General features: G+C 60.4%; 1 protein-coding gene across 2 annotated transcripts in view; it reads right to left on the bottom strand.

Annotated features, from left to right (window-relative positions):
- Window positions 1-4,438: 4,438 nt before the first annotated feature.
- The window catches only part of IL21R (interleukin 21 receptor), a 35,817-nt gene continuing 25,431 nt past the window's right edge, over window positions 4,439-14,824 (bottom strand). For both annotated transcript variants that reach the window (XM_066380022.1, XM_066380023.1), the window contains exons 4-9: window positions 14,015-14,214; window positions 11,073-11,221; window positions 9,543-9,720; window positions 9,068-9,167; window positions 7,582-7,663; window positions 4,439-5,815 (exon numbers count right to left, since the gene is read on the bottom strand). In XM_066380022.1, the coding sequence (XP_066236119.1) occupies window positions 5,054-5,815; window positions 7,582-7,663; window positions 9,068-9,167; window positions 9,543-9,720; window positions 11,073-11,221; window positions 14,015-14,214 (1,471 nt within the window). In that variant the 3' untranslated portion in view covers window positions 4,439-5,053. The remainder of the gene's footprint in view (window positions 5,816-7,581; window positions 7,664-9,067; window positions 9,168-9,542; window positions 9,721-11,072; window positions 11,222-14,014; window positions 14,215-14,824) is intronic.

Here is a 14,824-nt window from a genome sequence, read left to right as displayed (position 1 = left end):
GGAGCCCCCAGCATACAGCTCCGTGTGTGCAGAGCGGAGCCCCCCCCCAGCATAAAGCTCCGTGTGTGCAGAGCGGAGCCCCCAGCACACAGCTCCGTGTGTGCAGAGTGGAGCCCCCCCCTCCAGCAAACAGCTCCGTGTGTGCAGAGCGGAGCTCCATATCCCCCCAGCATACGGCTCCGTGTGTGCAGAGCGGAGCTCCATATCCCCCCAGCATACGGCTCCGTGTGTGCAGAGCGGAGCTCCATATCCCCCCAGCATACGGCTCCGTGTGTGCAGAGCGGAGCCCCCCCCAGCATACAGCTCCGTGTGTGCAGAGCGGAGCCCCCCCCCAGCATACAGCTCCGTGTGTGCAGAGTGGAGCCCCCCCTCCAGCATACAGCTCTGTGTGTGCAGAGTGGAGCCCCCCCTCCAGCATACAGCTCCGTGTGTGCAGAGCGGAGCCCCCCCCCAGCATAAAGCTCCGTGTGTGCAGAGCGGAGCCCCCCCACAGCATAAAGCTCCGTGTGTGCAGAGCGGAGCCCCCAGCACACAGCTCCGTGTGTGCAGAGCGGAGCCCCCCCCCCAGCATACAGCTCCGTGTGTGCAGAGTGGAGCCCCCCCTCCAGCATACAGCTCTGTGTGTGCAGAGCGGAGCCCCCCCCTCCAGCAAACAGCTCCGTGTGTGCAGAGCGGAGCTCCCCCCCAGCATACAGCTCCGTGTGTGCAGAGCGGAGCCCCCAGCATACAGCTCCGTGTGTGCAGAGCGGAGCCCCCCCTCCAGCAAACAGCTCCGTGTGTGCAGAGTGGTGCCCCCCCCCCCCAGCATACAGCTCCGTGTGTGCAGAGCGGAGCCCCCCCCTCCAGCAAACAGCTCCGTGTGTGCAGAGCGGAGCTCCCCCCCAGCATACAGCTCCGTGTGTGCAGAGCGGAGCCCCCAGCATACAGCTCCGTGTGTGCAGAGCGGAGCCCCCCCCAGCATAAAGCTCCGTGTGTGCAGAGCGGAGCCCCCAGCACACAGCTCCGTGTGTGCAGAGCGGAGACCCCCCTCCAGCAAACAGCTCCGTGTGTGCAGAGCGGAGCTCCCCCCCAGCATACAGCTCCGTGTGTGCAGAGCGGAGCCCCCAGCATACAGCTCCGTGTGTGCAGAGCGGAGACCCCCCTCCAGCAAACAGCTCCGTGTGTGCAGAGCGGAGCCCCCAGCATACAGCTCCGTGTGTGCAGAGCGGAGCCCCCCCCCAGCATACAGCTCCGTGTGTGCAGAGTGGAGCCCCCCCCAGCATACAGCTCCGTGTGTGCAGAGCGGAGCCCCCAGCATACAGCTCCGTGTGTGCAGAGCGGAGCCCCCAGCATACAGCTCCGTGTGTGCAGAGCGGAGCCCCCCCTCCAGCAAACAGCTCCGTGTGTGCAGAGCGGAGCCCCCCCAGCACACAGCTCCGTGTGTGCAGAGCGGAGCTCCATATCCCCCCAGCATACAGCTCCGTGTGTGCAGAGCGGAGCTCCATATCCCCCCAGCATACAGCTCCGTGTGTGCAGAGCGGAGCCCCCCCCAGCATACAGCTCCGTGTGTGCAGAGCGGAGCCCCCCCCCAGCATACAGCTCCGTGTGTGCAGAGCGGAGCCCCCCCCCAGCATACAGCTCCGTGTGTGCAGAGCGGAGCCCCCCCCAGCATACAGCTCCATGTGTGCAGAGCGGAGCCCCCCCAGCATACAGCTCCGTGTGTGCAGAGCAGAGCCCCCCCAGCATACAGCTCCGTGTGTGCAGAGCGGAGCCCCCCCCAGCATACAGCTCCATGTGTGCAGAGCGGAGCCCCCCCAGCATACAGCTCCGTGTGTGCAGAGCGGAGCCCCCCCCCAGCATACAGCTCCGTGTGTGCAGAGCGGAACCCTCCTCCAGCATACAGCTCCGTGTGTGCAGAGCGGAGCCCCATCCCCAGCATACAGCTCCGTGTGTGCAGAGCGGAGCCCCCCCAGCACACAGCTCCGTGTGTGCAGAGCGGAGCCCCCCCCAGCATACAGCTCCGTGTGTGCAGAGCGGAGCCCCCCCCCAGCACACAGCTCCGTGTGTGCAGAGCGGAGCCCCCCCCCCCAGCACACAGCTCCGTGTGTGCAGAGCAGAGCCCCCCCCCAGCATACAGCTCCGTGTGTGCAGAGCGGAACCCTCCTCCAGCATACAGCTCCGTGTGTGCAGAGCGGAGCTCCATATCCCCCCAGCATACAGCTCCGTGTGTGCAGAGCGGAGCTCCATATCCCCCCAGCATACAGCTCCGTGTGTGCAGAGCGGAGCCCCATCCCCAGCATACAGCTCCGTGTGTGCAGAGCGGAGCCCCATCCCCAGCATACAGCTCCGTGTGTGCAGAGCGGAGCTCCATATCCCCCCAGCATACAGCTCCGTGTGTGCAGAGCGGAGCTCCATATCCCCCCAGCATACGGCTCCGTGTGTGCAGAGCGGAGCCCCCCCCCCCAGCATACAGCTCCGTGTGTGCAGAGTGGAGCCCCCCCCCCAGCATACAGCTCCGTGTGTGCAGAGCGGAGCCCCCCCCTCCAGCAAACAGCTCCGTGTGTGCAGAGTGGAGCCCCCCCCTCCAGCATACAGCTCCGTGTGTGCAGAGTGGAGCCCCCCCTCCAGCACACAGCTCCGTGTGTGCAGAGTGGAGCCGCTGCCCGAGGGAGCCTGTGACCCGGGTGGCTCCTAGAACCCACTGCTCCCAAGAGGGTGTGAAAACCACAGCGCACCTTGGCACCAGTGTCTCCTGGCTGACGATGGGTCGCCAGGGCTGTTCAAATGTGCAGGTGATGTAGTTTCAGGTCTGTGCTGTCATCTGAGCCGCATGCAGATGAATCCAGGTTAATAGTCCCACTAGTAAAGCCATCAATGCTCTAGAACGTTCCACACCAGGGACCCATGTATTATCTCGGTAACTCTTCCCGACCACCCAGTTGGACAGATGAGTCCCTGAGACGCTTTCAGCTGGACCAGCTTCTAGCTCAGACTCATCCAAGAGGGCGGGGAAGCCAGAGCATCGCCCCACAGCCTGGCCCCTGGGGGGGACGACAGGCCGGGGGTTCCAGCCCAGGGTGGGGTTCCCCTCGGGGCCCCGGGAGCAGGCCTCTGAATCAGACTTCCTGCAGCCTTCACCTAGCTTGGTGGTCTTCAAAAAACTCCTCTAAAGGTCAAAACCCTCAGGGAAAATACTTTTTTTTTTTTTGTAGTGAGAGATGAGAAGCATCAACTCATAGCTGCTGCACCTTAGTTGTTCATTGATTGCTTTCTCATACGTGCCTTGACCCGGGGGGCTACAGCAGAGCGAGTGACCCCTTGCTCAAGCCAGAGACCTTTGGGCTCAAGCCAGCGATCAAGGGGTCATGTCTATGACCCCACGCTCAAGCTGGTGACCCTGCGCTCAAGCCAGCGACCTCAGGGTTTCAAACCTGGGTCCTCAGCATCCCAGGCCAACACTGTATCCACTGCAACAGTCTATTTTCTTTAAAAAAAAAATGAGGCTCTAGCCAAGTGGCTCAGTGGATAAGCACCATCCTGGCACACCAAGGTCGTGGGTTTGATCCCTGGTTAGGGCACATGTGAGAAGCAACCACAGTGTGCACAACTAAATGAAGCAACTAAGTGGAACAACAAGTTGATGCTCATCTCTCTCTCTCTCTCTCTCTCTCTCCATTCTTATCTCTTTCTCTCAAATCAATGGGAAAAATTTTTTTTCAAGTGAGTTGTGTGCAATATGTAGCATTTATATCTGCCTCCTGTGCAAAACTGATGTTGAATAAGGAGCCTTCAAAACATAGCTAAGAACTATGTTCTTGGCTTCTTAATTCACATTTCAATAGATTCTTTGACAAATCATCGATAAAAACTTGACTTCCCCCTAACTCTCCGGATCAGTAAATAAGATGCCAGGGGAACAAGAGGGCTGTGTCATTAACACCAATTCTTGTCTGCCCCTGCCCCCCTCTGTGAGTGCCAGGCGGGTGGGGGGGGCCTGTGCTCCCCACCCTGTACCCAGGCACTGGGCACAATGCCTAGCACATACCGTGAGTGCTCAATGAATATTTCTCGGGCGCATAAAGGGGAGTTTAAAACAGGCAGAAGGAGCCCTGACCGAATAGCTCGGTTGGTTAGAGCATCGTCCTCATAGGCCAAGGTTGAGGGTTGGATCCCTGGTCAGGACACACACAGGAACAGATCGATGTTTCTGTCCCTCTCTCTCTCTCCCCCTTCCTCTCTATCAAAAGTCAATAAATAATTTTTCTTTAATGGGCAGGAGCCAGAAAAGGAAATTTTGGTTGGTGGGGAGCTGTCGTAAGAGAAAGGCTGACTGATTTTAAGCCCGGAAACCCCCGCTCCCTCCGTGTCCCTCTGCAGGGCGGGGACAGCCCGCAGGTGCCGGGCTCTGGCCGCCTTCGCGCCCCCACCCACCTCCAGCAAGGGCCTCGGTCCCACCGCAGAAGGAAGGAAGCTGACGTTTATTGAGGGTCTGCTGTGGGCTGCACACGGGGTGGGCGACTCCACTGGCTCCTCCCCAGGGTCAGCCGTGCCGTCCCCATCGTCCAGACAGGAAATCCCAGCCCAGAGGAGGGAGCAAGTCGCCCAGGGCGGCACAGCCGCGAGGCACCCGAGTGGAGACTCAGACCTGGCACACGCCTCGTGCTGCCCCCCTCCGCAGTCTTCCTGCGTCTGAAAGCTGGTTAAGGAACAGTAGGGACTTCTGGTGGCTCCTGGAGGCACGGGACCTGGAGGGCAGGGCGGGCTCTGTCACAGGCGGTGTCCTGGTCCCCGGAGGCCCTGTGGGCAGCACTGGACCAGACTCTCAGCGTGTGACTCAGGAGCCCCCCATGTGCCTGGCAGGGAGGGACGCTGCCACCCTGTGCCCAGAGGCACGCGTGCTGCTCACACACGCAGGCGCAGGGGTGAGCTCGCGAGCCGCACACGCCCTCTATGAACTCCAGGCTCAGGGCCCCGCCGAGGAGAGCAGGGGCTGCAGCCTCTTCACAGCCCAGCCCCGGTGGCCGCGGCCCACGGCCCGGTGGCCCAGCCAGGTCCCAGCGGCCTGCGGGCCTCGCTAGCTGGCCTGGGGCGCGGGCCCGGCTGCAGGAGGGGCCATGACCACCCACTGGCGGAGGTAGCTCCTGGGAGGCCCTTCGTCCCTGGCGCTGCTGAAGTCGCACTCCACGGGGCTGCCGCAGTCAGAGCCTGCGAAGCCGCTGTCAAACGTGTCCATGTCCAGGCCGGCGGGGGGCGAGCCCGCCTCGCTGTCGGACACCACCCCGGGCGGCCCCCCGCCCCGCCACGGCGGCGCTGGCGCCCAAGCCGCCTCATCGTCAAGGGGCAGCGTCAGTTTGTCGAGGAGGCTGCCCAAGGGGCCCCCCAGCCCGGCAGGATCACCAGCTGCCACGCAGCCACAGGACAAGACTGTGGCCCCGGTTCCCAACAGCGGGTCCTCAGCGGCCGGGCCAGGCTCCAGGCCGGCGTCCAGGTTCAAGGCTGGGTAGCCATCTTCCCCACAGGTACAGGGCCAGGCGCAGGTCTCTTCTGCATTCAGCACCGTCACCGTGTCGATGGACACCAGGCCGTAAGGCCGGTCCCCCTCCTGGCTGTAGGCGGAGCTGCCCAAGCCGTCCGCGGGGCCGGGGGCGGGGCCCCAGGAGCCGGGCTCCGGCGCGCTGTCCACTTCCACCAGGTCCGCAGGCAGCACGGTGGGTGCCAGCCCCTTGGCTGCGCTCAGGGGTGGGCAGCAGTTGTAGGTCTCCAGGGTCGAGAGCACCCCCGGGCTCCAGGGGCCCAGTGCCAGGCTGGAGGCAGGGAAGGGTGTGCCCACCCATTTCTGTGAGAGAGAAAGGGGAGGGAAAGTCATGATGGGATGGGGGTCAGGTGGGGCATATAAACTCAGATCACGGGTGGCCCAGTGGCCTGGGGTCTGTGTGGGGATAGGGGCCAAACCTCCCCAGCTGGGGTGACATGGGGGCAGGAAAGTCTGAAGTCTGAGTGACAGAGCCCTCACCCTGTTCCCTGTTTTATTTCCTCCAGACATGACTGGAAACCCAGCATTCTCCTGTTGGTGTTCCTGCTACAGTGGACACTCGGCCAGGGCAGGAGCCCCAGTTCTTCTGGTCACAGCTGTACCCTCAGAGGCTCACACAGTGTCTGGCACACAGCAGGTGGCCAATAAATGTTTAGGAACTAAATGAATGGAGCAGTGTGTATCAGTGACAATCTTCTTGGAATGACCCCTGTGTGCAGGGCGGGAAAAGGCTATAGAGTCATGAGGGACTGAGGCAGCAACCCGTAAGCATTAAGGACCTTCCTCTTGACTCAGGGTCTCCATCCAATCAGCAGAGAGAATCCCTGAGAACTGGACTCTCCCAGATTTGAGCCTATCACCCTTGGAAAATTCATATTTAGGACCCTGATGTAGCCACCACCGCTAATTTGAAGTCACTTCGCAGCTGTGTGGCTTTGAGACAGTTAATTACCTTCTCTGTGCCTTAGTTTTCTCACCTGTAAAATGGGCCTGCTAATAGTACCCACTCCACAGGGTGGTTGTGAGGATAGAGTGAGTTAATTATAATATCTGGGAGGCTCGAGCAGAGTGCCCTGTACACAGCGAGTGCTGCATGAGTGTTGGTAAAATCAATATGAAATAGATGTGACGTCTGAGCTTCTGGGAAGGTGTGGAGGGAAGAAAAGAGGGTCCACCCCATGTAGGCTGAGGCCCACGCTGCACCCACACTTTCCCCAGCCTGGGAGGGCCGAGATGAGGTGAGCCCCCCAAGATCTCCCAGAGGGCAGCCTGGCCTCCCTTTCAGATGCCCCCCAACTTTGTCCTGTAGGAGATCTGGACGGAGCCTCCCAAGACACAGCCAGGTACCTCCTTGCCATCCTGCCCCCAAACCCTTCCCCGCCCTGGGCCTCAATGTCCACATCTGCGAGCCGAAGGCAGCGAGCCTCCGGCCAGGCCACCTCTCCGATGTGAGCCTGGGTCTCCTTGCAGGTCTCCCGGGGAGGATGGAGCCCCCAGCCCACAGGGGCTGCGGCTGCGTGGGAATGAAGGGGGCGGAGGCTGAGAGCGCTCAGCACAGCTCTGCTCCGCCCGACAGCAGGAGCTCAGTCAACGCTCCCGTCCACGTCTCCTGACTTCCAGGCTCTGCTGGAGCAGCGGCTGCCCCTCCCACGACACCACATCCTCTCGGTGGGACGGCCCCTCCCGCCACCGCCGGGTGGGTGCTGAGCGGTAAATGGGCCCAGGGAAGCCGTGGGCGTTGGTGGCGGCTGCTGTGGCTGAAGCTTGGCAGGGGGCGGTGTATTCTGCAGGTGCCATGCCTTTCCCAGAACCTGCTCCCTCTCCACCCCCATATCAGGGGCATCTAAGGGCCAGGAAGCCAACCTGAGGCCCAAGGGCACACCTGGCCCACGGGCGCAGGAAGGGGCTGCAGGATCTGGTTTAGTTTTATCCCCGTAATTATTTCCTGCACTTGGCAGCTGCCAAGACCGAGGTCTGGCTGCTGGCCTGGCTGGGCCCCCGGAGAGGGAGAGGGTGACGGTTTCAAGAGCTGTCACTGGGGGGGTGCGGTGGGGGGGGTGGGCTCTCACCTTGAAGTTTCCGCTGTGGTCCACATACAGGGGCTGGAAGAACGGCTCTGGGCTGGGCACCTGCACCCACACCTTCCACAGCCTGGGAGGACAGAGGTGAGGTGAGCCCCCCAGCTCCCCCGGAGGGCAGCCCGGCCTCCCCCTCGAGGCTCCCCAACTTTGTCCTGTAGGAGACTCAGCGACTCCCAAGGCACAGCCCGGCACCTCCTTGCCACCCTGCCCAGAGCCCCCCGCCTGCTCGGGGCCTCAATGTCCACATCTGCGAACTGAGGGCAGCGAGTCGCCCCGCAGGCTCTGAAGGGGCAGAGAGTTTAAAGGCTCGGCAGCCTGTGGTGTGCTGGGCGGCGCTGCCCTTCTGAGCCTCAGCCTCCTCCTCCAGGACCTGGGTGGGCAGCGCCAGGTCCGCAGGGCTGTGCGGAAGTGGGTGAGCGCATCCAGCGCCCAGCGCCCAGCCCCGCTCCTGACCACACACCCCCGCCCCCGCCCCCACTGCCGCTGCCTCCGTCCTCTTCGTCTAGGATGGTGATGAACAGATGAGCCTGCCACGCAGCGATGGCTCAGCACACACAGCCGGGCCTGCGCAGCCCGCAGCGCTCATGGAGGCCAGGGGAGCTTACGGTTTATTTTTAATCTCAATGACTGTGTTCAACAGAAACCAATATATAAAAAAAGACAGGCCCTGGCCGGTTGGCTCAGCGGTAGAGCGTCGGCCTGGCGTGCAGAAGTCCCGGGTTCAATTCCCGGCCAGGGCACACAGGAGAAGCGCCCATCTGCTTCTCCACCTCTCCCCCTCTCCTTCCTCTCTGTCTCTCTCTTCCCCTCCCGCAGCCGAGGCTCCATTGGAACAAAGATGGCCCGGGCGCTGGGGATGGCTCCTCTGCCTCTGCCCCAGGCGCTAGAGTGGCTCTGGTCGTGACAGAGCATCGCCCCTGGTGGGCAGAGCGTCGCCCCTGGGGGGCGTGCCGGGTGGATCCCGGTCGGACGCATGCGGAGTCTGTCTGACTGTCTCTCCCCGTTTCCAACTTCAGAAAAATACAAAAAAAAAAAAAAAGACAAACCCCGGGTTGAAGTCGAGGTTGTCAGCCCCACCTGGCGGTGCCCTGTCCCCTCGGGAACCAAGGATTAAAATTCACCGGACACAATTGCAGCCGAAGCCACCGTTAAGAGGCCAGGGTCAAAGTCTCCCCCCCCCCCTTTATTTTAGAGCCCTGCAACTTTGGGCAAGTTCCTTGACAACTCTGTGCCTCAGTTTCCTGATTTGTCCGATGGCGGTGATGGCGGGGCATCAAGCTCACAGGCTGCTGTGAAGGCTCAGTGAGGGCTCTGCCCAGCGCCCAGCGCATAGAACAGGGGGAGCTGGTCATTGTCACCACCACGGTCATTTTCACCGTCATGATGACAGGGTGTCCCCAGCCCCCCGTGAGTCACAGAGGGGCTGTGGCCCAGACTGGACCCCTCCCCCATCTCCCTGCACCCCTGGCCTCACCTCCAAGGCAGGCGGATCTTCAGCCCTAAGTAGACGAGGATGGGGACCAGGAAGACCAGGAAGACGTACAGCAGGCCCATGTGCCAGCCTCCCTTTATCTCTGGGGAAGAAGCGAACACTGGGTCGGGTGGCCCTCATCGCTGCTAGAGCCCACCCGGGGTGGACACCGTGGGCGATGGGTCTGGGTGGAGTGGATGCGGGTGGGAAGGCTGCTGGTGTCTTGAAGTGATACGGATGGGGGTTGGCATCTCGTTCCCACCCAGGCAAGGGACTTTATGTCACTGAGCCTCAGTTATCTCATCTGCAGAATGGGGATATTGATGTTTACTTCCCAGAGCTATTATGAGGAGTATGTGCAGCCTGCCAGGAGGAGCCCCCTGCACCACACGCAGGGCCTGGGTGGATACCTTCCAACCCTGCTGGAAACCCAGGGCTGGGGACAAGGTTTGGCACAAAGAGTGGGGTGTCCACCGACCTTCTGGCTGGGTCTGAAAGATGACCGGTTTACTCCACTCACTCCAGGCCCCCCGGAAGATGGAGCCGGGCTGTGGGCCCGCGCGCACCTGCAGCTCGTAGCTGGAGCCCCTGTGGAACTCCAAGGGGAGGAGCGAGACGCTTCTTGTGTCCACGGAGATCAGCTTTCTCCCTGGACTCTGCCGGCACAGGGAAAGGATGCCCCGGGTCAGGCCACGCAGCTGCCTTCGGCACAACCCCCGTCACCAGCTCCACCCAGGAGGCTGAAGTCCTCCTGCCAGGCCCCCAGCTTGAGTTCTGCCCATTCCAGCGTGGGCAGCACGGAGCCAGGGGCCCTGTCTCGGCCTGGCCTGTGATACAATGCTTTGGTCTGCTTCTCTCTGGTCCCTCAAGAGGGGACCCTCCCTGCTGGGACTGGGAATGTCCCAGGAGCAGCAATGGCGACTTCCTGGCAATGTTTAACTGGCTGCATTCCAGACAGGGGACACTTTTAGAATTCTTCCACAGCGGGCATTCTCTACAGTGGGCGTTGAAAGGTCTTCAACTACAAACATCTTAGCAACGGATACCTCCGGAAGTCTTCCACTGGGGCCATTCTAAACAATGGCATTTGTGAAAATCTTCAACTGGGGCCATTCTAAAGGGTAGATAATTCTAGAACTCCTTTAAATAGTGGGCCATTCAGGAACTTTCCAACACTCTAAACCAGGGGTCCCCAAACTACGGCCCGTGGGCCGCATGCGGCCCCTTGAGGCCATTTATCCAGCCCCTGCCACACTTCTGGAAGGGACACCTCTTTCATTGGTGGTCAGTGAGAGGAGCACATTGACCATCTCATTAGCCAAAAGCAGGCCCATAGTTCCCATTGAAATACTGGTCAGTTTGTTGATTTAAATTTACTTGTTTTTTATTTTATTTATTTATTTATTTACTTGTTCTTTATTTTAAATATTGTATTTGTTCCCTTTTTGTTTTGGTTTTTTTTTTTTTTTACTTTAAAATAAGATATGTGCAGTATGCATAGGGATTTGTTCATAGATTTTTTTATACTCCGGCCCTCCAATGGTCTAAGGGACAGTGAACTGGCCCCCTGTGTAAAAAGTTTGGGGACCTCTGCTCTAAACAAAGGCCGCTGCCAGAACCTCCACATTTGATACAATGGTCCTTCTAACGCTGGGCGTTCCAGTTATTGATACTTTTAGAACTCTTTAGTCTGGCCACCCTACACAAAGTGGACTTAGGGTGACTCCTCCAAATGGCCCCATTTCTGAGGCTTCGACTGTCACTAGGCTCAAGATGGCGCCTGCGGAAGCGCCAACCCTTCCACGCTGGCACGCCGTCAGAGGAGGAGGCAGGGCCAGGAAAGAAGCATTCCCACGGGCAGAGACGAGGAGAGGGCGTGGAGCGGGAGCTTCTGTCCTTGGTGTGTCCTGGGGTCCCCTTCTCGGCTGTGACAGAGGCGCTGGCCGGGCCCATCCCCCACCCGGATGCTCAGTACTGCCCCGCCTCCCGGATTCCCTGCGGGTCTCACCAGGGTCCAGGGGTCCCCTCGCTTCCTGTACTGCAGCTCATACTGAAGTTTGCCCTTGAACGTGTACGAGTCATAATGGGAGCTCCAAGAGATGTTATAACGTCCGTCTGAGAAGGTCACAGTCACATTGAAAGGAGGAGATGGCTTGACTTTAAAAAAAAAAAAGAAAAAAGCCAGAAAGATAAAATAGGTGAGAGTTTGTAGCCGCTGAGGAAGGTTTGGGGACCCATCCTTTTATACGGTCAGGATCAGTATCCCCCAGTGACTTCCGGTAAAGTGCCCCCTACCTCTGGGCCTCAGTTTATTCATCTGAAAAATGAGAGACTTAGACTAGACTGAGGCTGCCACTAAGAGGCGGGCAGGTGACAGAGATGGCGGGAAGCGGGTTTAGGGACCTCCCGGGCTGAAGGGGGCGACACGCCTCAGGCCCAGCCCACGGCGGCCAGACAGGACTGCAGACCCGGGTGGCCAGGAAGGAAAAAACCCTGGAAACCCAGATTGTTGTGAAACAGCTCTCAAGTGTTAAAGTTAGTTACTAACACGAAAACTTTCTAAGCTCCCTGGGGGCCAGGCCCACCGTCCCCCTGCTTCTGCTGTAAATGAGGATATCGATTCTTTGAGCTCCGGCTTCCCTGAGGAGTCAAAAGACTCTAATGAGCATTGGTGCTAATTAATGACACTGTGCATAATTATGCTCTAATGAACGATGCTGTGCCTCGTGCTCATGGAGGAAGCTTCCACTCCCGGGTGCCTGTGGGGCCATCTGCCCTGGGCAGTCTGACCAGCGTGTCCCTGTGGCCATGGTTGGCCCAGGGACCCAACTGTCCTCATCTCACGGATGTCGTCTGGGAAGTGCAAGAACAAAGGTCTGGATCCCATCCCACGGCCTCCGGGGCGCCCCTCCGGCCAGGCTCAGAGCCCAGCTTCCAGTTCTCAGCCCCAATTTGTTTTACAGCATGAGCAGGACACCACAGGGCACGTGCCTTCATTTCCTCTCACGTGAGAGGGACGCAGTCCCTACCACTCAGGGCGAGAATTCACGGGACCGCACTAACAGAGGAGGTACCTTCGGGGAACCGGGTGATACACGCTGTGTCCCTGGGAGGAGAGGCCACGGGCCCCTGCGCACACTCGCCTTCTCTGAGCTCTGTGTGCCACCATCTAACCGTCGCCGTGGCCCTGGCCACCAGCCACCCCCTCTCCGGGGGGAGCTTAGCTCCTTGGGCCGGAGGTCGGGCTGTCCTGGGTCAGTGCTGTGCCTGCACCTCTGAGGAGAGACTCTGGCACACGGTGGACCCTCAGGAAATATTTGCTCAATTCTGCTTTTCTGAAGGGGCCCTGAGCGGCTTCCGCCTCTGCCCGGGCCCGGGGAGTGGGGAGGTGCCCGGTCAGGGGCCTGCTGAGGGCTTTCCTGCCGCTGTTTCTGCGAGGGGTCCTTCTGAACTGGACTGGCTCCCGAGCCCTGGCTGGTGAGGACCCAGGCCGGCAGGAACTCTGCAGATGCTGTGGGAGCCCAGGGCCCAGGAAGAGGAAGGACCGGGGAGGGTGCTCGGGGAGCAGAGTGCCGCCTCCAGCCACGTCCGAACCTGGCCTGGCCCCAGACCCCGGCGGGGAGGGCGGGAGTGAGGGGGCCCAAGAGGAATGCAACATGGAGCTCCCCTGCACGGTGGAGTGGCAACCCTGTCCTGTGCTTGCCTCTGCAGTGGGCAGGCTGCCTGCCCAGCTCCCCCAGGGCAACGGCCGGGCACCGCTGCCTGCGAACTCACCACAGCTGGGTCTACAGACATGGCTGAGTATGTGTGCATGTGTGTACATGCATGTGTGTACACGCATGTGTACATGCCTGAGAGACAGTGTGGGCATCTGTGTCTGTGCTGTCTAGGGCAGGAGTTGGTGAGTCATCTGTGCCTTTGAGGGTGTGTGTGTGTGTGTGTGTGTGTAAGTCTGAGTGTGTCTGAAGCTTTGCTCACACCCTCTGTGGCGTGACATTCACTCAGCAAAGTGCTATAACATGTACCACCCGAGTGTGAGTGAGAGACACCTGCCGCTTCCCTTGTCCCACCACTGGGGATCTAGGGACAGAACCCCCAAACCTCAGGGTTGAGCCTTCCTGAGGGCGGGCTGCTCTCTGCAGTTTCTGTTTGCCTCTGGGGATGGCCTCTCCCTGCTGCTGGGACACCCCGCTGGGAGCGCGCGCACACACACACACACACACACACACACACGAGCGCACGCACACACACGAGCACACACACACACACACGAGCACACACACACGCGCGCACACACACACACGAGCGCACACACACACGCGCGCACACACATACACACGTGCGCACACGCACACACACGCACACACACACATGCACACGCGCGCGCACACATGCACGCACACACACACACACACATACACACACACACACACACACACAGTGAAAGCCGCCTTCTGGGCCTGTCCCCGCTCCACCCTGGTTCTGGACCCACAAGGACAACTGCTTCCACCTGCCGGGTCCCTTCTGCCCCTGGCTTCCTCCCTGCCTCCAGCGAGGAGGGAATTCCAGGCCCCAGTGGAGCTCACGAATGGGAGAAAACTCGGGGAGCTTTTCTCTTGTGGCCAGGTGCCCCCGCCTGCCTCATGGTGGGGCACAGTCCCAGAGGGTCAGAGTTACAGGGTCCTCAGTCACAGTGCAAGGTCACCACTAGGCAGGGGCCGCACCAGAACTGGAGCCCAAGGTCCCGGCCCTAGTCAAGCTCCTGTCATACCCCTGCTGCCTCTCTCCCGTCCAGGCCCAGACCCCGTTGTCACCCGTCACACCTCAGCAAACAGCAGCGCATCTAAAGGGCAGAACTCTCGCGGGAGAAGGGGGTGGGCGAGGCCCAGTCCAGGGAGCATGGGGGTCCAACCAACCCCCACCTGGGTTCCTCCTCCAAGAAGTACTCACTGCTCTCCGCCAGGACAAAGCTGCCACACTCCTGGGAGTGGTTGCCAGACGGGTCTGTCATGTTGACACTGAAGATTTCGTCGGCCATGAAGTTGAACATATCCATGTGGCACGTGTACTGTGCGTGCGTGGCATTGTGGGCGGACCGGTGGAGGCTGCAAGAGGTGACCTCATCCGCCAGTTCTCCGTACGGGTCTTGCCTTCAAGGACAGAGCAGCTGGTCATGGCTGGGAGCTGGTGGGACTCAGGGCACAGGGCCAGCACAGAAGCCCAGAATCTCGGGGGGGAGGGACTTGAGGTCACCTCATCCAACCAGCCCTTTCCCAGGGAAGGTGTACCCTCCCCTGAAGCGTCCCCGGGCCTGAGTCCAGGCTCGCTCGCGTGCCTCCAGGAGACCAGAAACTCGCTATCTCATTGAGAGCAGGAACTCGCCACTTCAGAAATGTGAGCCATTCTTGCCTGGACTGAGCCTAAATCTGTCCCTGTCAGGTCCATCAACGGGGTCTCTGTCCTGCAGGAAGGATGCTAAGCGTTTCAGGTCCCCTGCCCACTCTCCTCCATCACACGCCCAGGAACGCCTGTGCTGAGGACCAGGATAAATGCAGAATGAAGCTCGGTCCCTGCTCTGGGTGGACTTCCAGGGAGGGGGCTCACATAGGGTTGGGGGACACGCTCTGGCCTTTTGACTCCCACTGGGCAGAAGCAATGGGTTTTCGAGTACATAGAGAAGTTCACCAGCCATTTATGTCCCTGCCCATAAATCCATGGGCCACCTCTGAACATGCCCACCCTCCAGGGCCGATATGGGCA

The sequence above is a fragment of the Saccopteryx leptura genome, chromosome 4 (genome assembly GCF_036850995.1).
Source record: "Saccopteryx leptura isolate mSacLep1 chromosome 4, mSacLep1_pri_phased_curated, whole genome shotgun sequence".
Lineage (NCBI taxonomy): Eukaryota > Metazoa > Chordata > Mammalia > Chiroptera > Emballonuridae > Saccopteryx > Saccopteryx leptura.
This window is presented reverse-complemented; position numbering and strand designations above follow the sequence as displayed.